Source organism: Embiotoca jacksoni, unplaced genomic scaffold (genome assembly GCF_022577435.1).
Source record: "Embiotoca jacksoni isolate LCO1_2020_lvr unplaced genomic scaffold, fEmbJac1.0.p SCAF_87, whole genome shotgun sequence".
Taxonomy (NCBI): domain Eukaryota; kingdom Metazoa; phylum Chordata; class Actinopteri; family Embiotocidae; genus Embiotoca; species Embiotoca jacksoni.
In genome coordinates, this window is record NW_027185444.1 from 607148 (window position 1) to 625669 (window position 18522).

Below are 18522 nucleotides of genomic sequence, written 5' to 3' on the forward strand. Positions count from 1 at the left end.
ATTTAAAATGTGTATATCGTAGCCTACCTTTTAAAAGCAAAGGTCACACCAAATAGTAACGTGTTGTACTTTTCATCTTTGAAATGTTTACACAGCGCACACTGTTTGTCCACATTAAGGCGCAGCCTATATTTTGCAGGCGCGCCCGACAACATTAACAAATTATTATTACAGTGCAAACACTCAACCAAATGGCGGGGCGTGTTCGGGTAGTCACCAGTCAGTGTCTACAGTCTATGAGTCGTTAGACACTGCAGTATACGCGACAAGGACCGATCATTTCCCACGTGGTGGATTTCTTCGTCGACTATTGATGACGTTTTTAATGTAACTTCGAACTAGTGCGCGGTTACAAAACCACAGTTTTGTTTTTTGTTTGTTTTCTTTCTTTCTTTCTTTCGGCGCCCAGCCAGTAAGTGTAAATATTACATCTTTCCCCCTCTCCTCTCTAATGGACTACGGAAAGGAGAGAGTGGTGGCGTTAGTCGACATGGATTGCTTTTACGTCCAGGTGGAGCAGAGGCTGAATCCGGCTCTGAGGAACACTCCCTGCGTGGTGGCCCAGTACAAGACCTGGAAGGGAGGGAGGTGAGTTTCTGACGCGGGGGAGACAGAGACAGAGAGAGAGAGAGAGAGATAGATGGTTTTAATGATCGAGGCGACCGATCCGTGTCACAAGCTCGCGGTCGGCCGCTGGACATCTAGTGCAAAAAACCGGAAGTTGTGTAGAAATCTAAAACACAATCGAGCTCAAACGAGGTCAAAGCACGGTCGCCGAATTGGCAGGAAGTAACGTGAACAATGACACGTAGAAATCACTTTTATTTACGTCTGTCGTTCTAAATGAAATGAGGGGAACAAAAAACACAAAAAAACTCACAACTGTAGCCGCAGAATCAAATCAAGAACATTGCAGTAAATAGCTAGACTTAAGTATCAGAGTTCATTATTTATTATAGAAGTATGACAGGTAATCTGAACTCGGTGTCTTGTTTTTTCCCCCCCCCCAGCTTTTAATTATCTTTAAGTCTTCCTCAGCACATGAAGTTTGTGCAGGTGTTTTGGCGTGAAGGACTCATAGAGGATACCATTGACCCCTTTTTTATTTTATTTTATTTTATTTTTTTGCTGAGTCCAGTGATGGTGTTTGGCATTGATTGTGAATTTCTTCCTTGATTTTTTTTTTTTTTTTTTTTTTTTTTTCCCAATCAATCAATCCCTCTAAACAGTATGATGTGGCCCGACAGCATGCCACTAGACAGTGACTACATTGTTTAAAGAACATGTAAACATTCCTCTCTCTCTCTCTCTCCTTACACACTTCATATCCACCTTCATCGGTGTCTGTTCAGTTGTATTGACCAATCGGAATTGCTGTCTCTGTGTTGGCAGCCCACCCTCACGTCTTACAGACCTTGGACGTACAGCTAAACATGTCCCCTTGCATTTAAATAAGCATGACGTGATAACAGGTCTCCCGTTACAATACGATCCTCTGTGTTAGTATCATAGCTGTGAGCTACGAGGCCCGGGCCCGTGGCGTCACCAGGAACATGTGGGTGGATGATGCCAAAAAACTGTGCCCAGATCTCCAGGTGGCACGAGTGCGCGAGTCTCATGGCAAGGCAGACCTGACACAGTAAGTGCTGGTGATGTGCACCCCCCCCCCCCCCAAACCTCCTCTTTTTGATTGGATTAAAAGCAAATTTATGCATTCTTGTTTTTTTTTTGCATTTTTAACCCAGCGACCTGTGTTTTTATGGTTAATAACTTACTCGTCTTTGTAGTTACAGAGAGGCGAGTGTGGAGGTGATTGAGGTGATGTCTCGCTTTGCTGTGATTGAGAGGGCCAGCATTGACGAGGCCTACATGGATTTGACTGCAGCAGCACAGCAGCGGCTGAAAAACACAACTGACAAAGGATTTGAGTCTCACCTCCTGAGGACAACCTACATTCAGGGGTACCCACAAAGTTCACCTGGACTGGAACCATCCGCAGCGGACGTTGTCTCGGATAAAGGTATGGCTATAACCCAACTTTGTTTCAACACTGGTCACAGGAAGTCGGCGTTGAAAATTAAACGCATCTAAAACTGCACAAACTATGGGCTGCATCCACCCAACAGCGTCACGTTTGTCCTCAGAGGAGCAGCGGTCCAGAGGCCTCCGGCAGTGGCTGTCGTCATCCTCACCTTTCTTAGGGGAGCGGAGCGCTTCAGAACTGCAGCTTACTGCAGGGGCCGTCATTGTGGAGGAGATGAGAGCAGCCGTTGAGAAACACACGGGTTTCCGATGTTCAGCAGGGATATCTCACAACAAGGTGGTCAAACTCTCACGTAGTGCCAATGTAAGAGCAGTAATTATCTTTGCAATTGCGATAATTTACCCTCTCCTTTTTCAAGGTTTTGTCTAAACTGGCCTGTGGTCTGAACAAACCTAACAGACAAACTATTCTGCCTTTGGACTCTGTGACAGGACTTTTCAACTCTCTGCCCATCGGCAAGATGTGAGTATCAACACCATCAATCGCAAACGACACTCGTGTTGTGACAGAAAGTGTGAAAAACAGAAGTTGACTTACAAAATCTTGTTTTCTTGAATCACTTATTTCAACCATGCAGTCGTAACCTGGGGGGGAAGCTGGGTGCTTCAATTTCAGAAACTCTAGGAATAGAGAACATGGGAGACATCACTCGCTTCTCTCAGGCCCAGCTCGGACAGCACTTTGGAGAAAAAACAGGGTAAAAAAAAAACACTGCTGTCCTTTTAAAAAGTAAAACAAAAAGAGAAAAGGACGTCATAATCATTCTTAGTCTTTCTATGTACTAAATCAGACACTTAACATAATTTTAAGTGTAATCAACATTTTGATTGTTTTTTTTTTTTTTCCTACTAAGACAAACCGGTATGATAAAAGTGCTTCAGAAATAAAGTGGACTTTAACGTTGTCTTTTTACTTGAGCCGCTTTTTTTTTTCCATTGAATCTCTCTGCTTTGCAGTCAGTGGCTGTATGACTTGTGTCGGGGGATTGAGTTTGAAGCTGTGAAACCCAGACAGCTTCCTAAGTCCATTGGCTGCAGTAAAAACTTCCCTGGGAAAACATCGCTGGCCACTAAAGAGCAGGTCAGCTTCTGTTTCCACCGCCATATTAAATTCATTACTCAATTTGTTTTTTATTTGTAGTCTTATATCTGAAATGTAGTCGATGCAGCTAGATGTCAAAGGGAGACGCCGATATTAGACACATTCTAGTGAGAGGGTTGACAAATATGGCATATTTTACATTGTTTTATATCCATTCATATTGTAAATAACCTCTGTGTAGGTACAGCACTGGCTTCATCAACTGGCCCTTGAGCTGGAGGAGAGGCTGACCAAGGACAGGGAAGTGGTAAGAGAAAGCTTTATGGTTGTGAAACTTATGCCTCTGCCTTATTACAGCAGTGCTACTGTTTCCTCATCGGAGTTTTCCATCAGTGTCATATATTGTGAATACACCCGGTGTTACATCAGTCTTATCTCGTGCAGAACGGCCGAGTGGGGAAGTTGTTGACCGTTGGTGTCCGTCAGCTTGGTGATAAGAGGCCAAGCAGCTTCTCCCGATGTTGTGCTTTAGTGCGCTACGAGGCGACCAAAATATCCAGTGACAGCTTTGCCATTATCAAGAGTCTCAACACTGCAGGAAATCACCAGGCTGCATGGTAATTACAATGGAGTAATGCAATGACATTTACAGTCATCGGCTGAAGGAACACTGTGCGAGTTATACAATCTGTCTTGCATCATGTCTCTAGGACTCCGGCCCTCACCCTGCTGCACCTCTCAGCGAGCAAATTCAGTGATGCCCCATCAGCAGGCGGGATTTCTGGCTTTCTTTCCAGTGATGCTACCTCGACACAGAGGCTTTTCTCCACCACTCAGTCCTCCACCCAGCCTCCTTCTGAACTAAAAAATGGCTCCCCATGCAAACAACCTGGCACCATCCAGTCTTTCTTTCAAAAAGCAGCTGAAAAACAAAAAAAGAAGGATGCGAAGGATGTCGATGAGGACGACGATGGAAGAGGCTCCGCAGAATTCCTTCCACCTTCCTCACCTCACAACAAATCTGCTTCTGAAAGTCAGCTAGAGACAGATGCCAACTCCCCTGCTCCTTCCTCTGCCGACAAAGTGCCTACACCTTTTTCTCAAACTAAAATTAGTTCAAGCGGCCTCCGCCCTGGCATTTCCTCATTCTTCCACAAGAATAGCCTTGAAAAAAGCTCACAGGACTCAGTCTCATCTTTGATCAAGCCTGAAACAGGACCGACACCTGGACCCGTTGACAAAGAAGACTCTGAAGACAGTGTTGTGTCAGGTCTACCTTCAAATAACTCGGAGTTTACATCTCAACGGTCGGGTTGTCACGAGCTAAGGGATGAACTGGACACAGATCCAGAGTTAAATCGCCATCCGCCCAGTGTGGCCACAGAGGACCTGTTAAACTGTGAGCGCTGTGGTCGGGAGGTGTTGGTCTGGGAAATGCCCGAACACAATGACTATCACTTTGCCCTGGACCTCCAGAATTCACTCTCGTCATCCACAGGTTCAGCAACCATCGCTTCCTCTTCCTCCGCTGTCTCTTCTTCGTCTTCCAGTACCTCTCTAGCTCCTCTTAGAGTAGGAGCAGCAGGCACAGCCCAGTCCTCCCGGGGCAAGACAAAATCCAGAGGCCAATCAGGACCCCAGCCGAAAAGACCCCGCTCCCAAGGTGGAAGTACGGGCACGCTGGATTCTTTTTTCAAGAGGACCTGAAAACGAGCTGCAGAACTGGCTTTTTAGATTTGATAAAATAATAATATAATTAAATAAAAAAAATTATATGAACATGTATATCACAAACTATTTTTTTTATTGTGGTTTGTATTATAACAATGTTTACAAATTAAAGAAATTGCTTATTTATTTAATTGGTTTCACAGATGCTTTTGATTATAAAGGGAGATATTTGGTAAGTAGATACTTGTTTTTACTGGTTGTAGTTGTGTACATTGTATTGTGGTATTCTGACATACCAGCAGATGGCACTAGTCAGTCAGAAATAGAGGAGCAATCCTCACTTAATGGTCAAAATAAAGTTTTCTTATGAATTCAGGCCTTTTGCAACACAATAGAGTATATCATATTTAAAATACTTTGACATTTGCTGAGTATTCAAACAGCTGCAGATAGTTTTACTTCAGTGGTTTATGTCAGTTAGGAGACACCAGAGCTAATCAGACAAACAGAACACCAGTCACTCTGGTGATAAGGCCTGCACAACAACCACTCCACTCAAGTTTCTTGAAAACAAATACAAAGAATCAGAGACATCATTAACTTCATAAAAGGCACTACACGTGTGGAAGAATAATGTGAAAGGAAATGCTTGTACAAAAGCCTGCGATAGAAAAGTATCTGATTCATTTAATAACTGGATGACATAATTTATGTAGAGCCATCCGTGGGCTTGTTAGACCTTTAACATGGCTGTCATTAGGGTGAGAGGGATTGCGCCATAAAGAGCCGAGTCATCCGCTTTATATTTTACTGTAGTGAGGAACGTATTGTTCTGTAGCATTGAAAGACCTGAGTGAGCTATTCTTGCAATGTCTTGCATCAGCTGCGGAGCTGAATAGGGAGGAGTCACACCAGAAAATTGGAAAAAACAAAACAATGGCTATTAAAACTCAATTCTGTTTAGTGAGTCATGGCTCCGTCAAACAAGAGCCAGAAAACAAATGAAGGTGTATGAGGACATGGTTGAAAACACTGACCAGTATTGTGTTTTATGTAATAGAACAAAATAAAACACGTGCTAAAGAAGCAATAAAAGTTTTATTCATGTACATCATGACACACAAATTGGATCTGTACATAAATATTGCATGTCACCCAAAGACTAATCAAAATATTACACTTTTAATTAAAAGGAAATAAACAGGCCTCGAACGTGATTTCAAAAAAGTGAAGGTGCGCCGGTGTTCTTTAAAAGACATCAGTGAAAAAAGTTTTTGAAAGAACTGTAAAATCTGAAACTACTCGAAATCTATAAAATACTTCTGAGATCAATTAAAACAAACTTAAACACCTGAAATCTTTATAAATGTAATAAAATATTTTGGTTGAAACGCATTCTTAGTTTACCTTATCTTTGACTGCACACAAACTGTGCATAAACAACGCGAGTGCAACACAACAGCACAGACTTCAGTTGTCCTGATATCACTGATGTCAACGGGACAGTAACGTGTGTATAAATTACATCAACATCCAGTAATAAGACAGGTGGTAAGGCCAACAAAGATCCTTGAACAGAGTATGAACATTTGTTTTTTTTTAAAGTTGTATTTCAAATATCAAAAGCTGTTTCTCATAGTAGCACCAACTAAAGTAGATTTTCTTGACTAAATTGTAAAACTTTGGGCTGTGACGGAAGGCTACTCAACGAGTAGTTCCACTAGGCACTGTGTTAAACCCCTTCAAAGTTTGTGACATCAGTAACTTAAGTGAAGAGACGCCATCAAGTACCTCAAATGTAATTGTTTTTAAATGTAGCTGCGTCAGCGGGCAGCTTCACATACTAATGCATAATCAAACACATCTCTTTGAGAGACCACAACTTTGTCTGCTTTTTTCTCCCGTCGTCCCAAGTAAGCAACAGAAACCTCCGCTGGAGTCCTTCTGTGAAAGTGGAATGCTGTCTAAGACATTATCTACAGTGACCTGAGTAACTAAAGCACTTGAAAGGCAGGCGGCGAGATTGAAACCTTCTCACCATTTCATCGTGAGGCATCATTTGTGAATAAAAAATAATTCTCAGACAAATGTGACACATAAAAGGTGGTTGCCAATACGAGTCATCTTGGCAGACTGACAAACTGGGCCATGTTCCAACTTTACATACCTCGCATTACTCTCCTTCACCATCATAAAGTGCCCTTGTCAGCATCACAGCTAGAAGCAGGGTGATTTAGCTTCCGTGCGATTGACAAGCTATGCCCGAGACCCACAAATACATCTCTTTGCTTTTTCTTTGATCTCACATTAGAACATAAGGAATTTAATTTAAGAGTATTCGAAAGTGAAATCAGAGGTTTGTGATTATCAGTCAGGCACTATGCTGGTAACAGACAAGCTGCTGTGGCGACGACAACAACATCGCCCTGTATTACATTAGTGATACACCTTAATGTCAAAGCATGTCGTACTTGCAACTGTTAAGTTGTGATCAGTTATTCGGCCACAGGTGGGTCAACACTGGCATTTATATTTCAGTGGGTGTGTGTGTGTGTGTGTGAGCCTTTTTTATTTTGTGTGTTAGGAGTGCGTTTAGGTGTAACCTTTGGAAGCATCACTACATTATGGATGTGAGAGTGTAATTTCCTGGTTGGCACTGTACGTTGCAACTGTGTGTTCTCTGTCACACTCAGTATTACTTTGGTAGGTGTTGCTCAGTGAATGTGCCATACAGATGGTTGAGGGGTTTCCCCTGATGACTGCCAAAGAAAGTAACATTTTAAACCTCACCATCAGAAAACAGACTCAAATATCAGTTATTTAAAAAGCTGAAGAGGACAAACAGGTAAGATGGTAACAAGGCTTTGGAAAAGAGTGATAAAACAACAACATCCTGTAAAAGGGATTTACCATGAAGGGAAAAGAGCACAGCGGCCTTTGGAGAAAGCAGGAAGTGGTTTGTAAAGCACCTTGTTTTAGGCTGGGACGGTGGTTCCTGCTGAGGTTGTCCGACAAACTTTAGGCGTCCTCGTCCTCGTCCTCGCTCTGGGATCGTAGGTATTGAGCGATGGGCTGCAACTTGGTGACGTGGCCGATTCCTTTGGTCACACCCTCTCTAAAAAGCACCTTCGCTCCTACCTTCAGATATTCTGGGTGCTTGATGAACTTGAAAAGAACCACTGCTTTCTCCCCTGTCCTCAGCTCTTCCTGTGGTACAGTGATGTAGCATTAGAAGAGGAATAAAACAAAGACAGCATTATGGGTCAAGTGCAGCAGCAGAAAAGGTTCTTTGGAGTTTGCTTGTGAGCAAACAAACGTTAAGTTTACACTCGGTGTTACTCACCAAAATGTATTGTGTATATATCCTTGAGCTCTAATAAACATGTCAAGTTTATCTCTCCTCATAAAATACTTGCAAAGCCAGTTTTTTTTGTATATTTCAAATGACTCAATGGAGTGGTGTGACACCATTGGCCAGATTTTATCATGTCACCCATGTTTACATATGACAAAAACTATTCCAGATTAATGCATGATATATAAAAAAAAAAAAAAAAATCCTTGGTAGCTGTTGATCATTATTATACAATTTATGGTCAGTGACAGGATAGAATAGCTTTTAAATTGTATTATCAATTACATTTGAGCGCTCCGTGGGGACAACCCCATGCAATATCAAGCTCCTCAAATGTGGGAAGACAATATGGACGCCCAGAGCCTTTGCCAATAAAAGCGGATGGCACAAATTCGATGCCAGGTGGGGCTGACCGCGTTATGCCCTACTTCAACTTGATTGGCTATTTATTTAGTTAGTGTATTTTCTGCAGCACAGATCTTAAAGTCTGCCTTCTGGGCTGTGACCTTCCCATGTGTTATTCAGAGAGCATGGTAGGTGACCAAGCAGCATGACAGCAGCAGTGGTCATCTAAACATTACAATTAAATTGTGGTCGCTCAGTTGCTGCCCAAATTGTCAACGCATACAAACTTACAAATGAGCATGAACAGCAACCTGACAACGGATATGTGCTCGATTGGATTATAATTTGTATTAAACTGTGAGTGAATGTGAGACAGTTGACACCAATTAAGAAGAAACCTATAGTGTCCAATAGCTGGGACATAAATTGTTGAAGATTGCTCACTGGGATCTAAGCTGAAATACATTTTCAGGCTGGAAAGGTCGTAGCTCAGTGGATGGACTAACCTTGCCGTACACAGCTTCCACAGTGGCGGTCTGTCTCACATTGCCAATGTGCACAGTAACCTGGAAGCCCTTGTGGAAGGTCTTGGCATGGAAGAGCAGCACGATCTCAGCCTCAAACATCCAGCAGATGGTAGGATCCATCTCCGGACTCACCATCACCATGCCCTGTGAGTGGAAAACACAAGGATGGTGGTACACAAAGACTAGATTTCTGAGTATTAATACTAAATTAGTCAATACTAAATTATAACTCTTTAATGCAATAATATGTCTTGGTATAATTTTTTTGTTTTATCTTATACGTATACGTTTGTTTTAGATTCTGCCTGCCTCATTGATTTATGGATATCTTCTATTTTGTTTATATATATATATATATACGAAAATCTATGATAAAATATCACATCAGACACACTCCTTGAAAATACAGAGACGGGCACACACTGTACAAAGAAAAGTGAACATCAAGAGCCTGACCTTGCGTAGTAGTGACCGGTCAAAGTTGCCCAGGGCAAGTGTCGCAGCCTGGCCGGCCCTCAGTACCCTGCATGCTGAGCGGTTCCTTTGTATGCTGCTTATGGTCAACTTGTGGAAATGGCCCGAGTCTGTGGGCCCTACGACAAGATGATCCCCCTCGCGGCAAATACCACTGCATGGTCAAAGACAATAGAGGGTAAGGGAAGGTCCACGCTATAAATAAATACATGTACCTTGAATGAAAAAAGCATTTGAACAGACTGACCTGTACAGAGTTCCTCCCACCACAGTCCCCACCTCTGGCACCGTGTAGATCTCATCCACCTGTAATGATGCACACGGTTGTCAGTCCCATCAAAATCATCAACCTGTTTACATTTCATCTGGGGGAGTGTATATCACAGCCGGCTGATCGTATGCATGCATAAACAAACTTCACCTGAGACTTACCTGAAACTCAGTTAACTGCTGCATGAGCTCCTCCTGCTCTTTGCTGTTGCTGAGAGGAGGGATGATGTTGAAGAAGACCTTGAGCAGGTCGAGACTCTCTCCAGTCACACTGGACAGGGTGAAGATGGGTGTGATGCTGCCAGGGAGAGCACGAAGCAAATCACGAGGACACAAAGATAATACCGTGTAGTTTCTAACCTCGACTGTTATAAGTGTTTTAAGTTATAGAGGGAGCAACATGTGGAACTAGAAAGGTTCATGAACATGTGTTAATTGCGGATACAGAAGTGTTTCGTACCTGGGTGACTGGGCGAACTGCTGCGCTGCTGTGACGGCGTCGTCGGTGCTGCCTACCACCATGGGCACCTTGTTGCAGCCCGGCTGTTTCAGGACGCGCTCCAGCTGCCGCACCGTGCGATCCACAGTGGCCCGCGTACACAGGTCCACTTTACTGATAACGATGAAGATGGGCACCTTCAGAGCCATGGCCAGGCCAAGATGCTCCCATGTTGTACCAGCTGGAAAACAGAGAGAGAGAGAGAGGGGGGGGGGGGGGGGGGGGGGATGAGGCAGGGAATTCAGTTACATATTGGTTACGTCTTGTTTTGCGTTTTCTTCATGTCACTAAAATAGCTTTCCCGTCCAAGCACACGAGGCACTGTTTATTTGATGCGGTCAGTGCGTTTCTCCAGGGTAATTTGCATTAAAAAGGCAGAAAGGGATCTTCGTAGGAAACAAATAAAATGTCAGATATGAAATCAAGTCTTCCGAGACGAGGACGTTTTTTTTTCTGTGCATAAACCCAAAGATTGACATCTCGCTGAATGGCAAACGGCTCGTTGGAAATTATTACAGCATTGTAAGCTGGGCTGTTCGAGACAGAGCTAAGATAACATTGCCTGTCTATGGCGTGGCACATAATGAGAGTTAAAGAGCGTATATCAAGACTGATAAGACCAGGTAGAATTTACCATGACGTATGATTATTATGTAATCGCACGAGGCAGACAGGATAGCAGTGCAGGAAAACATTCAAACATATAGTGTATGGTTATTATGTCATTGATACCTAGCTGGTCCACAGTGCCAAAAAAAAATAACTTTTAAAAACCAAGTGACCTTGTCCAGGGATAGCCAGTGACCTTAAACAGATGCCTGGTTTGTTATGTTTATTTGTAAACAAAGCTGGCACCTGAGAGAAAGTGATACATGTACTAAGTTATGTCTCGGCTCGGATTCGGGTCTCGACTTAGTCTTGTGTCACAAGGTATTTTAAGGATAAAGTCCCGAAGCATACATTTATAGGTTGACGGACGCTCAAAATACTCTGACCTCTTGCCAGGTGAGCAGCGCAGTGTTTTTCTGCTGCTGTTATTTCCAGCTCATCCAAGGTAACGACGACGCATTGCAAAAATTTTAATTCTGGTTGAGGTGAAGGTTTCGAAATACGGTACACAGTAAAGCATCACAGAATTATGATGACTTGCCCTTTGGCTTGTTGGCTTGTCACAGACAACCTAAGACGAACCATATTCATTACACAGATCCATTACTCTTTCATAATTAAAGCTGGAGATCTTGGGTTGCAAACACCATGTCCTTTACTCTCTGTTGCATAGCTGAGGCAGTTCTCATTCTTGACCCCATTTCCCCCAACGTGTATAGGGCACCTATTTTAGACCAGAAATCCACATAAACACGGCAATGAAGTGGGAAAAAATACAGAGATTCAAGCATAAATAAATATGAATTAAAGAAGAACTAGGCTTTAAAAAATGTGTAGCATTGCAGTATTATTTTTATTTTCAGATTTCAATATCGTTTCCTTATTACGCACGAGAGGTTAAAACAGTGAATGAATTTTTCCTTGTTTATCAGGATGAAAATCTATTTTTCTAAATGTAGGGACTGAATTTATTTACCTTATAAATTATTTTGAATTGAATTTATCAGCAGAGGGTGTACTTTTCTCTTGGTGGTGGTACATCACTGCTGAATGAATGTAAATAATAAATATATATATATACACATAACATAAAACAATGCTTATATTTATTTATTGAAGGACATGCAGGTCAAAGGTACCAGAGCCACAGATTTACAACAATAAAATAGTCTTAATAGGTCGAAGTTTTTTGAGCCTGTATATTCTTTTGTGACTGTGGCTGGAAAACACTTTTTGGGGCTTTTTCTAAAAATAATAATAGCAAAAAATTTAAGTTAAAATTGTTTCAATGGTGACAAAGATTTTAAAAGCCTAAACAAATAACTTCAAAACATGTATTAGGACTTTTTGTTAATAACCTTTAGCAAAATCTGTGAAATCATATATTCAAAATGACCTTACAAAACAGCTGAAACCTGCCCGCCATACATTAACAGCTGCTGAATATAGTTCACTTAATAACTGTGACAAGCTGTGAGCTGCAGTGCTAAGTAACAAGTGTTGTCCCAACAGCTCGGGTTTCATATATACAAGTCTCCTTGTCACTAGCAAAAGGAAAAATAACCGATTTCTTTGTAACCGAATGTAACTTCAGGGCATTGCTTCCAAAAGCATAAAGATTCTTTACAAAAGGTCTTTTTAACAGCGAGTTCTCAACTGGGTTCACTTGTTAAAGTCACCGGTTAAAGCTCCTCCTTCACGCAGTCATCTGTCAGAGGTGAGCCAAGCAGAGATCTCTGAGACATCTGTCAGTACCGTCTGTATGTCACAATGGCAGAGCGACCTCGGGGCCGCAGTGTCCCCTGGTGGTGCGCAGTGTGGTTTGTGAATCCCACTTTGCCAACATTTTTTTGAATATCAAATCCTACAAATTACATCAAAAGGTGTTCTCTGTTTACAGTTGGAAACAAAAAGTAAACAAACATTGTGTTTTTGATGACTGTCTGACCTGTCCTACCAGTTTCAGCAGCTCAGGTTTCAAAGTACAGATTCCTGTACACAAGCATCCTGCTCTCGGTCTCACTTGCCGTTATCATTAAGGGTCTGGGTTGGTAGAAGCACGTTATGCACTGATACAGAATTGATAAACAAAACAAGGCGTTGAAATAAGTTCACTAAATTAAGTTCAATATGTTATTTTTTTTAATGAAAAAAATCAGAAATTTATCAGAAGGTACTTTAACTAAATAAGTTGAATTTAAAAAAAAAATATATATAAATTTGGGTAAAGTTGGACTGTGAAAAGCCCATTTGTAACACAAACAATACGCAAATCACTGTTTACCTTGGTAGATTGTGTCCCATGATAGGCTTATTTGCATTTTCCTCTTTAATTCAGGAACTAGAAGTTTATTGAGCTGTTGTCTGTTTCTTGTTTATTTTGAATCCTACAGAGAACAGCGTCTTCTTGTAGAGGGAAATGTAACTTTTGGATGTGTGTGGACTTTTTGATGAAACTCACTCTAAAATTTTCAATTTATTAAAAAAAAAAGAAAAAAAAAAAGAAGTGTAGTCAGTCGCAGAGAACAACAAGGCTGAGGCCTGCAAGTATTTGGGGCCTGATATCCGGTGACTGGCAAGTGTTATGTCCTTTCTGTAAAAGTCAGCAACGTTGAAATCCGCACTAACTTACTGACCCATTTGCAGGAGGCAGGTTTAGAGGCAGACCAAGCTCAGAACTACCTCCTGTGGGTCCAACCCCTCTGACGTGAATGGATGGTATTTGAGATATTTTGGGACTAGCACTGCCAGCAGGGACCGAGGAGGAGGGATAAAGGGGGGTGTTGTGGAGGGGTGGTTTGTTATGTAAGGTCAAATATCACATGCCTGAAAAGTGCTGAGCCACAGCTGGTTAAATCCACTACAGTGTGGAGGTGTGATTTACACAAACATGGGCACACTGACAGACCAGTCCTGCAAGTGTGTATTACCAGCCTGCGACAGATCCCCTCTCAACTTGGCCAAACTGAATAAACAAGTGACTGGATAAACACAGTGAGAGTAGCACATTTAGCCGACATAAAATAATACTCAAGTTTGTATGAAATTAGACGTAAAAATGTAATTGATCAGCGAATGCTCACCAATGCCAGTGTTTGCGCTGACGACCAGCATCGCAAAGTCCGGACAGTAGCTGGTGAGGCCAAAGATGGTGGTCTTCAGGTACTTGTGGTGACCCGCCAGGTCAATGAATGTGATCATTTTAGAGGCACTCTCACAAATCTCCTCTGCTGTCCGAGACTCACTGTAATTCACAACCTAGGAAAAAAAAAGTGAAGCTAGTTATCAGTTGCTAACATTACCTCCTGATGCAGTGGTTTGGCGAAAGAAAGACTGATACATCACTGTATAAGAGTGAGGCTAAGAAAGAGCTACTCGAACAGTGAAAGTCATGTTGTTCATTCTTTGGCAGAGGGTCTTCCCTCACCTCTCCTTTACTGTTGAAGCCAAGGATCTCAAAGCTGATGCTTGAAGTGCGTCCGGTCTGGATCTCGTGTAGATGTCTGAAGAGGTTGAGCCTCGCTCTTCCCCGTCCATTGTCCAGCTCACCCTGTGTCAACACCCCCAACAGAGTGGACTTACCCGAGTCCACATTACCCAGTACGGCCACTCGCAGGTCCAAGAACTGCCGGGAAAAAACACCAAGTAAAAAAAATGCATGAAAAATGCCTGCGAATTTAAGACCTGGAAGAAGCTGCGAGGAACAGGGACATCTGGGCCTCTCTGGTTCGGCTATTGCCATCGATATGAGCTTTTCATTTAAAACGGATGGCCAAAACATTTGGTCGACCAACAATGAAACTATGATCGCTTAGTAACTCAGTCAGCAACATTCATGTTTATAGTGCCGGTGGTGCTGTTGCGGTTAGGCCAAAAAAACACCACGCCTTCACAGTAGCCCCACTAACCTGCTGGTCATCTGGCACCTTGCGAATGAGAACTTCAGCAATCTTACGAAGTTCGTCAGAGTCATAGTCCACCTCCCGCTCTCTGAGAACTGTAATGTCAGCTCCAACTCTGTCAGGAAAAAAATATATAAGTTTTAGAATGTGAATTCTGTATTTTTTTTTTTATTTCTGGTAAACCTATATTATATCATTTGCATATTGGGGACCAACGTGTAACCTTTCTTGCAAGTTGTTTAGTTCGGGTAACAAAGGAGTATTTAAGTAACCAACTGTGAACCTGGTAAAATAAAAAGTAAATAAAACACTCTCTGAACTTACTTCTCTGCCAGCATGTGAAGTGTTTTTAGTGACGCCCTCATGTCCTCCTCTGACAGTCCCACCAGCATGCCATTGTCCTCAACACCTATTTGATAGACAGCTTCGCCTCGGCCCTCCTGCAGTCTCCATTTCATTTGTGTTGCCAGGTGCTCAAAGCGGTATTGTGTGGGGTTCACTAGCTTCAACTAGAAAAAGAAAAGACAGAACAATGTCGCTGAACTTAAAACCTAAATTTAAAATTGTAATTTGTTTAGATGGTAGTTCAATCATTTTGATGCAATGAACTAACATTACAAAGGATCACTGTAGGACTGGGGCAATAAAAAAAAAAACAAATAAAGTCTATGTTGAGGTAGCAGGGAAGCAGCTGTCCAGATACTAAAAATGCTCTCGTTAATCCACGGTGGTGTTGACTTTCCATGGCAAGACTGCACTAGTATATTCTGACATGTTACCTATATGTAGCTGACTGATGGTAATGACCAATAACATAATTTAACATAATTTTATTTGTTTTTGTGTATGAAGTCTGTGTGTGTATATATATATATATATATATATATATATATATATTCATTGCTTTTTTTTTTTCCTAAAATAATTATTTTGTATCTTTCTTATTTATGTATACCTATTTGTAAATGTTTTCTTATTGTGTGCACCTTTTTTGTGTTGTGACGACCACATTTCCCCACTGTGGGATTAATAAAGTCTTAATCTAATCTAATCTACACTATTGTCATGAAGTGGCTGACCTACACATTAACCACCTTTATGTTATGTAAATCAACAAGCACTCTTTACAAGGGAACCCAAATGTACTCTTAAAAAAAAAAAAAAAAAAAAAAAAAGGTTCTTGCATCACAGCTAATTTGCTTACCTTGTACTCTATATTTCCCTCTTCAGCCTGAGAGACCGGGAGAGAAACAAAGAGAGACAGAAAAGGGACAACAGCTGTCAGACTGAAGAGAAGTGAGACAACAGGTTATTGATTTGTTTAAAAACAAAAACGAAAGCAATCTGACTGAATGAGCAGTCAGTGTCCCGTGAATAGGCGGTCACTGGAGTGATCACTATTGTTCCTATACAGGGGAGATATTTGTCCCACTTTGAGGGATATTGACTAGTTAACCTCACATTTATTTATATTGATGTTTACACGTCTGTCTGCCTGCCTTGTCTAATTACACATCAAGTTGCAGCGTGTGAAGGCTAACTAAGCAGTTAGTCAGTTGTCAGCTGTCCGTGAGGTCATCATATTCAAGGATCAGCTGGAACCTGCAGCTGACACCATGGGATATGTTAATTAAGAGTTCACGATCATGGCGCCGGAGTACAGTACAGTTTATCTCTTTAAGTGCAACCTGCAATAATTTTGACAACACAGCATAATCCTGAAAACAAATGTGTTTGTATTTGCCTCCGAGTTAAGACACAGTATTTAGGCTTTAGGAAGCTTTGAGGTGACGTAGTTTTTTCTTCTAACGCTGTAAACAGGTTAATCAAGTAAGTTTATGCTTTGGTGCAACAACACAGTCCTTAGCCGAGTGAACATCAGGGACCGTGATAATAGCCTTATCTCATTGGTGACCCATCGGTTAGGTTTAGGCGTGAGAAGTGAGATGTTTGGAGGTAAGGATACCCAGAGGGCAGGGACACGAATCTGATGGCTCACACATATTGTACGTACCGGCTGTAATACCCGCCCCCACCCCTCTCCCCAAACCCCTGTTTACAAACACAGCTGTTCCGCTTCTGACAGCCAGCGAAAAACACGAGTTGCTCAGTTCATCCGAGCAGCTTCCAATCAACACGACAGTGTAAAAACTAACGCGAATCGCAAATAATAAATTGTCGGCCAAGATCGCTAATCCTGGCCCGATATAACCATCCCGTGCGCTTCCCCGAACCGACTAAGCTATACGTGTCACTTGCAGGTTCAGGCGACCAGTCGAGAGGAGGGAGGCTAACCCCGGCGACAGGAAACGCAATGGAGAAAACAAAATCCACGATCACACGCACAAACAACTTGTTTGTTTACATGTAGACTTCGCTACGCGGTCGTGAGCAGTATTAGCTCGACTGCCGCTAGCTGTTTTGTTGTTGTTGTTTGTTGTTGTTGTTGTTGTTGTGCGTAATTTCCAGCCTTACCTCGGGAGGTAGATACGGGGTGTTGTTGCTCGGTTTGAAGTTGCGGGAGAATCGAGCTTTGGCTTTTTTGTTGTTCTTTGCGCAAGCTTTTTTGGGGGCTACACCGTGGCCATTTCCCGGCTTGACGTTGGACGCTTGAGATCCAGAGCCGTGTCCATTTCCCGAGCCAAATAAGTCCGATACCCGCGCATCCATCGGCTACTTTGGGACCTGACTTGTTAGCTTACCACCACCTGGACAAATATTGATGCTGCGCTGTTAAGAAAAAAAAAAAAAAAACAACAACAACTCCGGCCCGGCATGCAGGTGCAAGTATTTCAGTGAAATTAGCCCGCTGATGGTATCTTACCGCACCCGCCCCCCCCAAAAAAAAAATAAAAACAAAGCACCGACCTCCCCCAAACTCTTCAAACCGAACAATAACAGCTCGGTCGAGACTGTCCTTTTGAGTTTACTGCGCTTACGTCACAGCAATGACTGTCAAAGGATACGCCTGTTTTATACACCACCGGACCGCAAGTGAGAGGTTCGCTTTGTTTTCTGACTCGCACTACATTGTATGCATGTTTAAACTCCGCCCGTTTAGCTACCTGGGTGCGCACGCACGCACGATGTTTTTTTTTTTGCATCGGCCGAAAAAGGAAATGACGTTCTTGTTTGCAAGGATTTTTTTTTTTTTTGGAAAGTTTGCCTACAAAACATGATGAAACATAATCGAAAGACTTGTCATCAATTTCAACATGTAGAATTTGACCTCCAGGTTGGGATTTAGTGGTTTCAATACCTCTTCAGTTGTGTATTCATATTCAGTATGTCTTTTTTTTTTTTTTTTTTCTGTCAAGGTTTAGGTTCATTATTTCAGCTACAAAAGACGTTCACACTGTGATCAGTTTGCTGTCAGTTCTTTTACTTTCTTTTGAGGTTTTATTTCACCCTTAAAGGTTTAATGACTGCAACCCAAAGTTTAGATCAGCTTGTTCAACCAGTCTATTTCTTAATAATAATGGACTTGGACTTAGTTTTATTAGATTGTAACTTTTTAACCTGGCAAGCAGCCAAAAATGAATAAATAAATAAAGCAGAGAGATTCTTGCTGACAGAACGCAGAAGTTGCAATGCCACATTTTCTATTTGAGAGGAAGTTGAGAATGGCTAACAAGTATTTTGGAGTAGTTTTTGACACCATTTGAAATTGTATCTCTGTATTTCATAGGATTATTTAACCCTTTCCGTATAAGGTAGACTTTAGGTTTGGTTCAATTTCTTGAATGATCTTGGATTAGTTGCATGTTTACGTGAGGTTTAGATTC

The 18522-nt window shown here is 42.0% G+C and overlaps 2 protein-coding genes across 4 annotated transcripts; one reads left to right on the plus strand and one right to left on the minus strand.

The window, feature by feature from the left end:
• The first annotated feature begins 307 nt into the window (after positions 1-307).
• On the plus strand, positions 308-5084 carry polh (polymerase (DNA directed), eta). Of its 2 annotated transcripts, none has more exons than XM_069139943.1 (10): positions 308-588; positions 1505-1639; positions 1788-2020; positions 2127-2320; positions 2403-2506; positions 2622-2741; positions 3001-3124; positions 3327-3392; positions 3530-3702; positions 3796-5084. In XM_069139943.1, exons 1-10 carry the CDS (start codon positions 452-454, stop codon positions 4790-4792), a joined length of 2283 nt encoding a protein of 760 aa, XP_068996044.1. In that variant the 5' UTR covers positions 308-451; the 3' UTR covers positions 4793-5084. The 2 variants fall into 2 exon arrangements, with proteins under 2 accessions (XP_068996044.1, XP_068996045.1); XM_069139944.1 differs by having other exon boundaries at positions 2145-2320.
• A 751-nt stretch (positions 5085-5835) lies between these two features.
• On the minus strand, positions 5836-18512 carry gtpbp2a (GTP binding protein 2a). Of its 2 annotated transcripts, XM_069139927.1 has the most exons (13): positions 17704-18512; positions 17213-17462; positions 15942-15968; positions 15062-15246; positions 14744-14852; positions 14263-14460; positions 13919-14093; positions 10188-10407; positions 9890-10025; positions 9705-9763; positions 9440-9611; positions 8963-9127; positions 5836-7963 (listed from the first exon to the last, which is right to left on the minus strand). In XM_069139927.1, exons 2-13 carry the CDS (start codon positions 17405-17407, stop codon positions 7775-7777), a joined length of 1830 nt encoding a protein of 609 aa, XP_068996028.1. In that variant the 5' UTR covers positions 17408-17462; positions 17704-18512; the 3' UTR covers positions 5836-7774. The 2 variants fall into 2 exon arrangements, with proteins under 2 accessions (XP_068996028.1, XP_068996027.1); XM_069139926.1 differs by having other exon boundaries at positions 17213-18512.
• Positions 18513-18522: the final 10 nt, after the last annotated feature.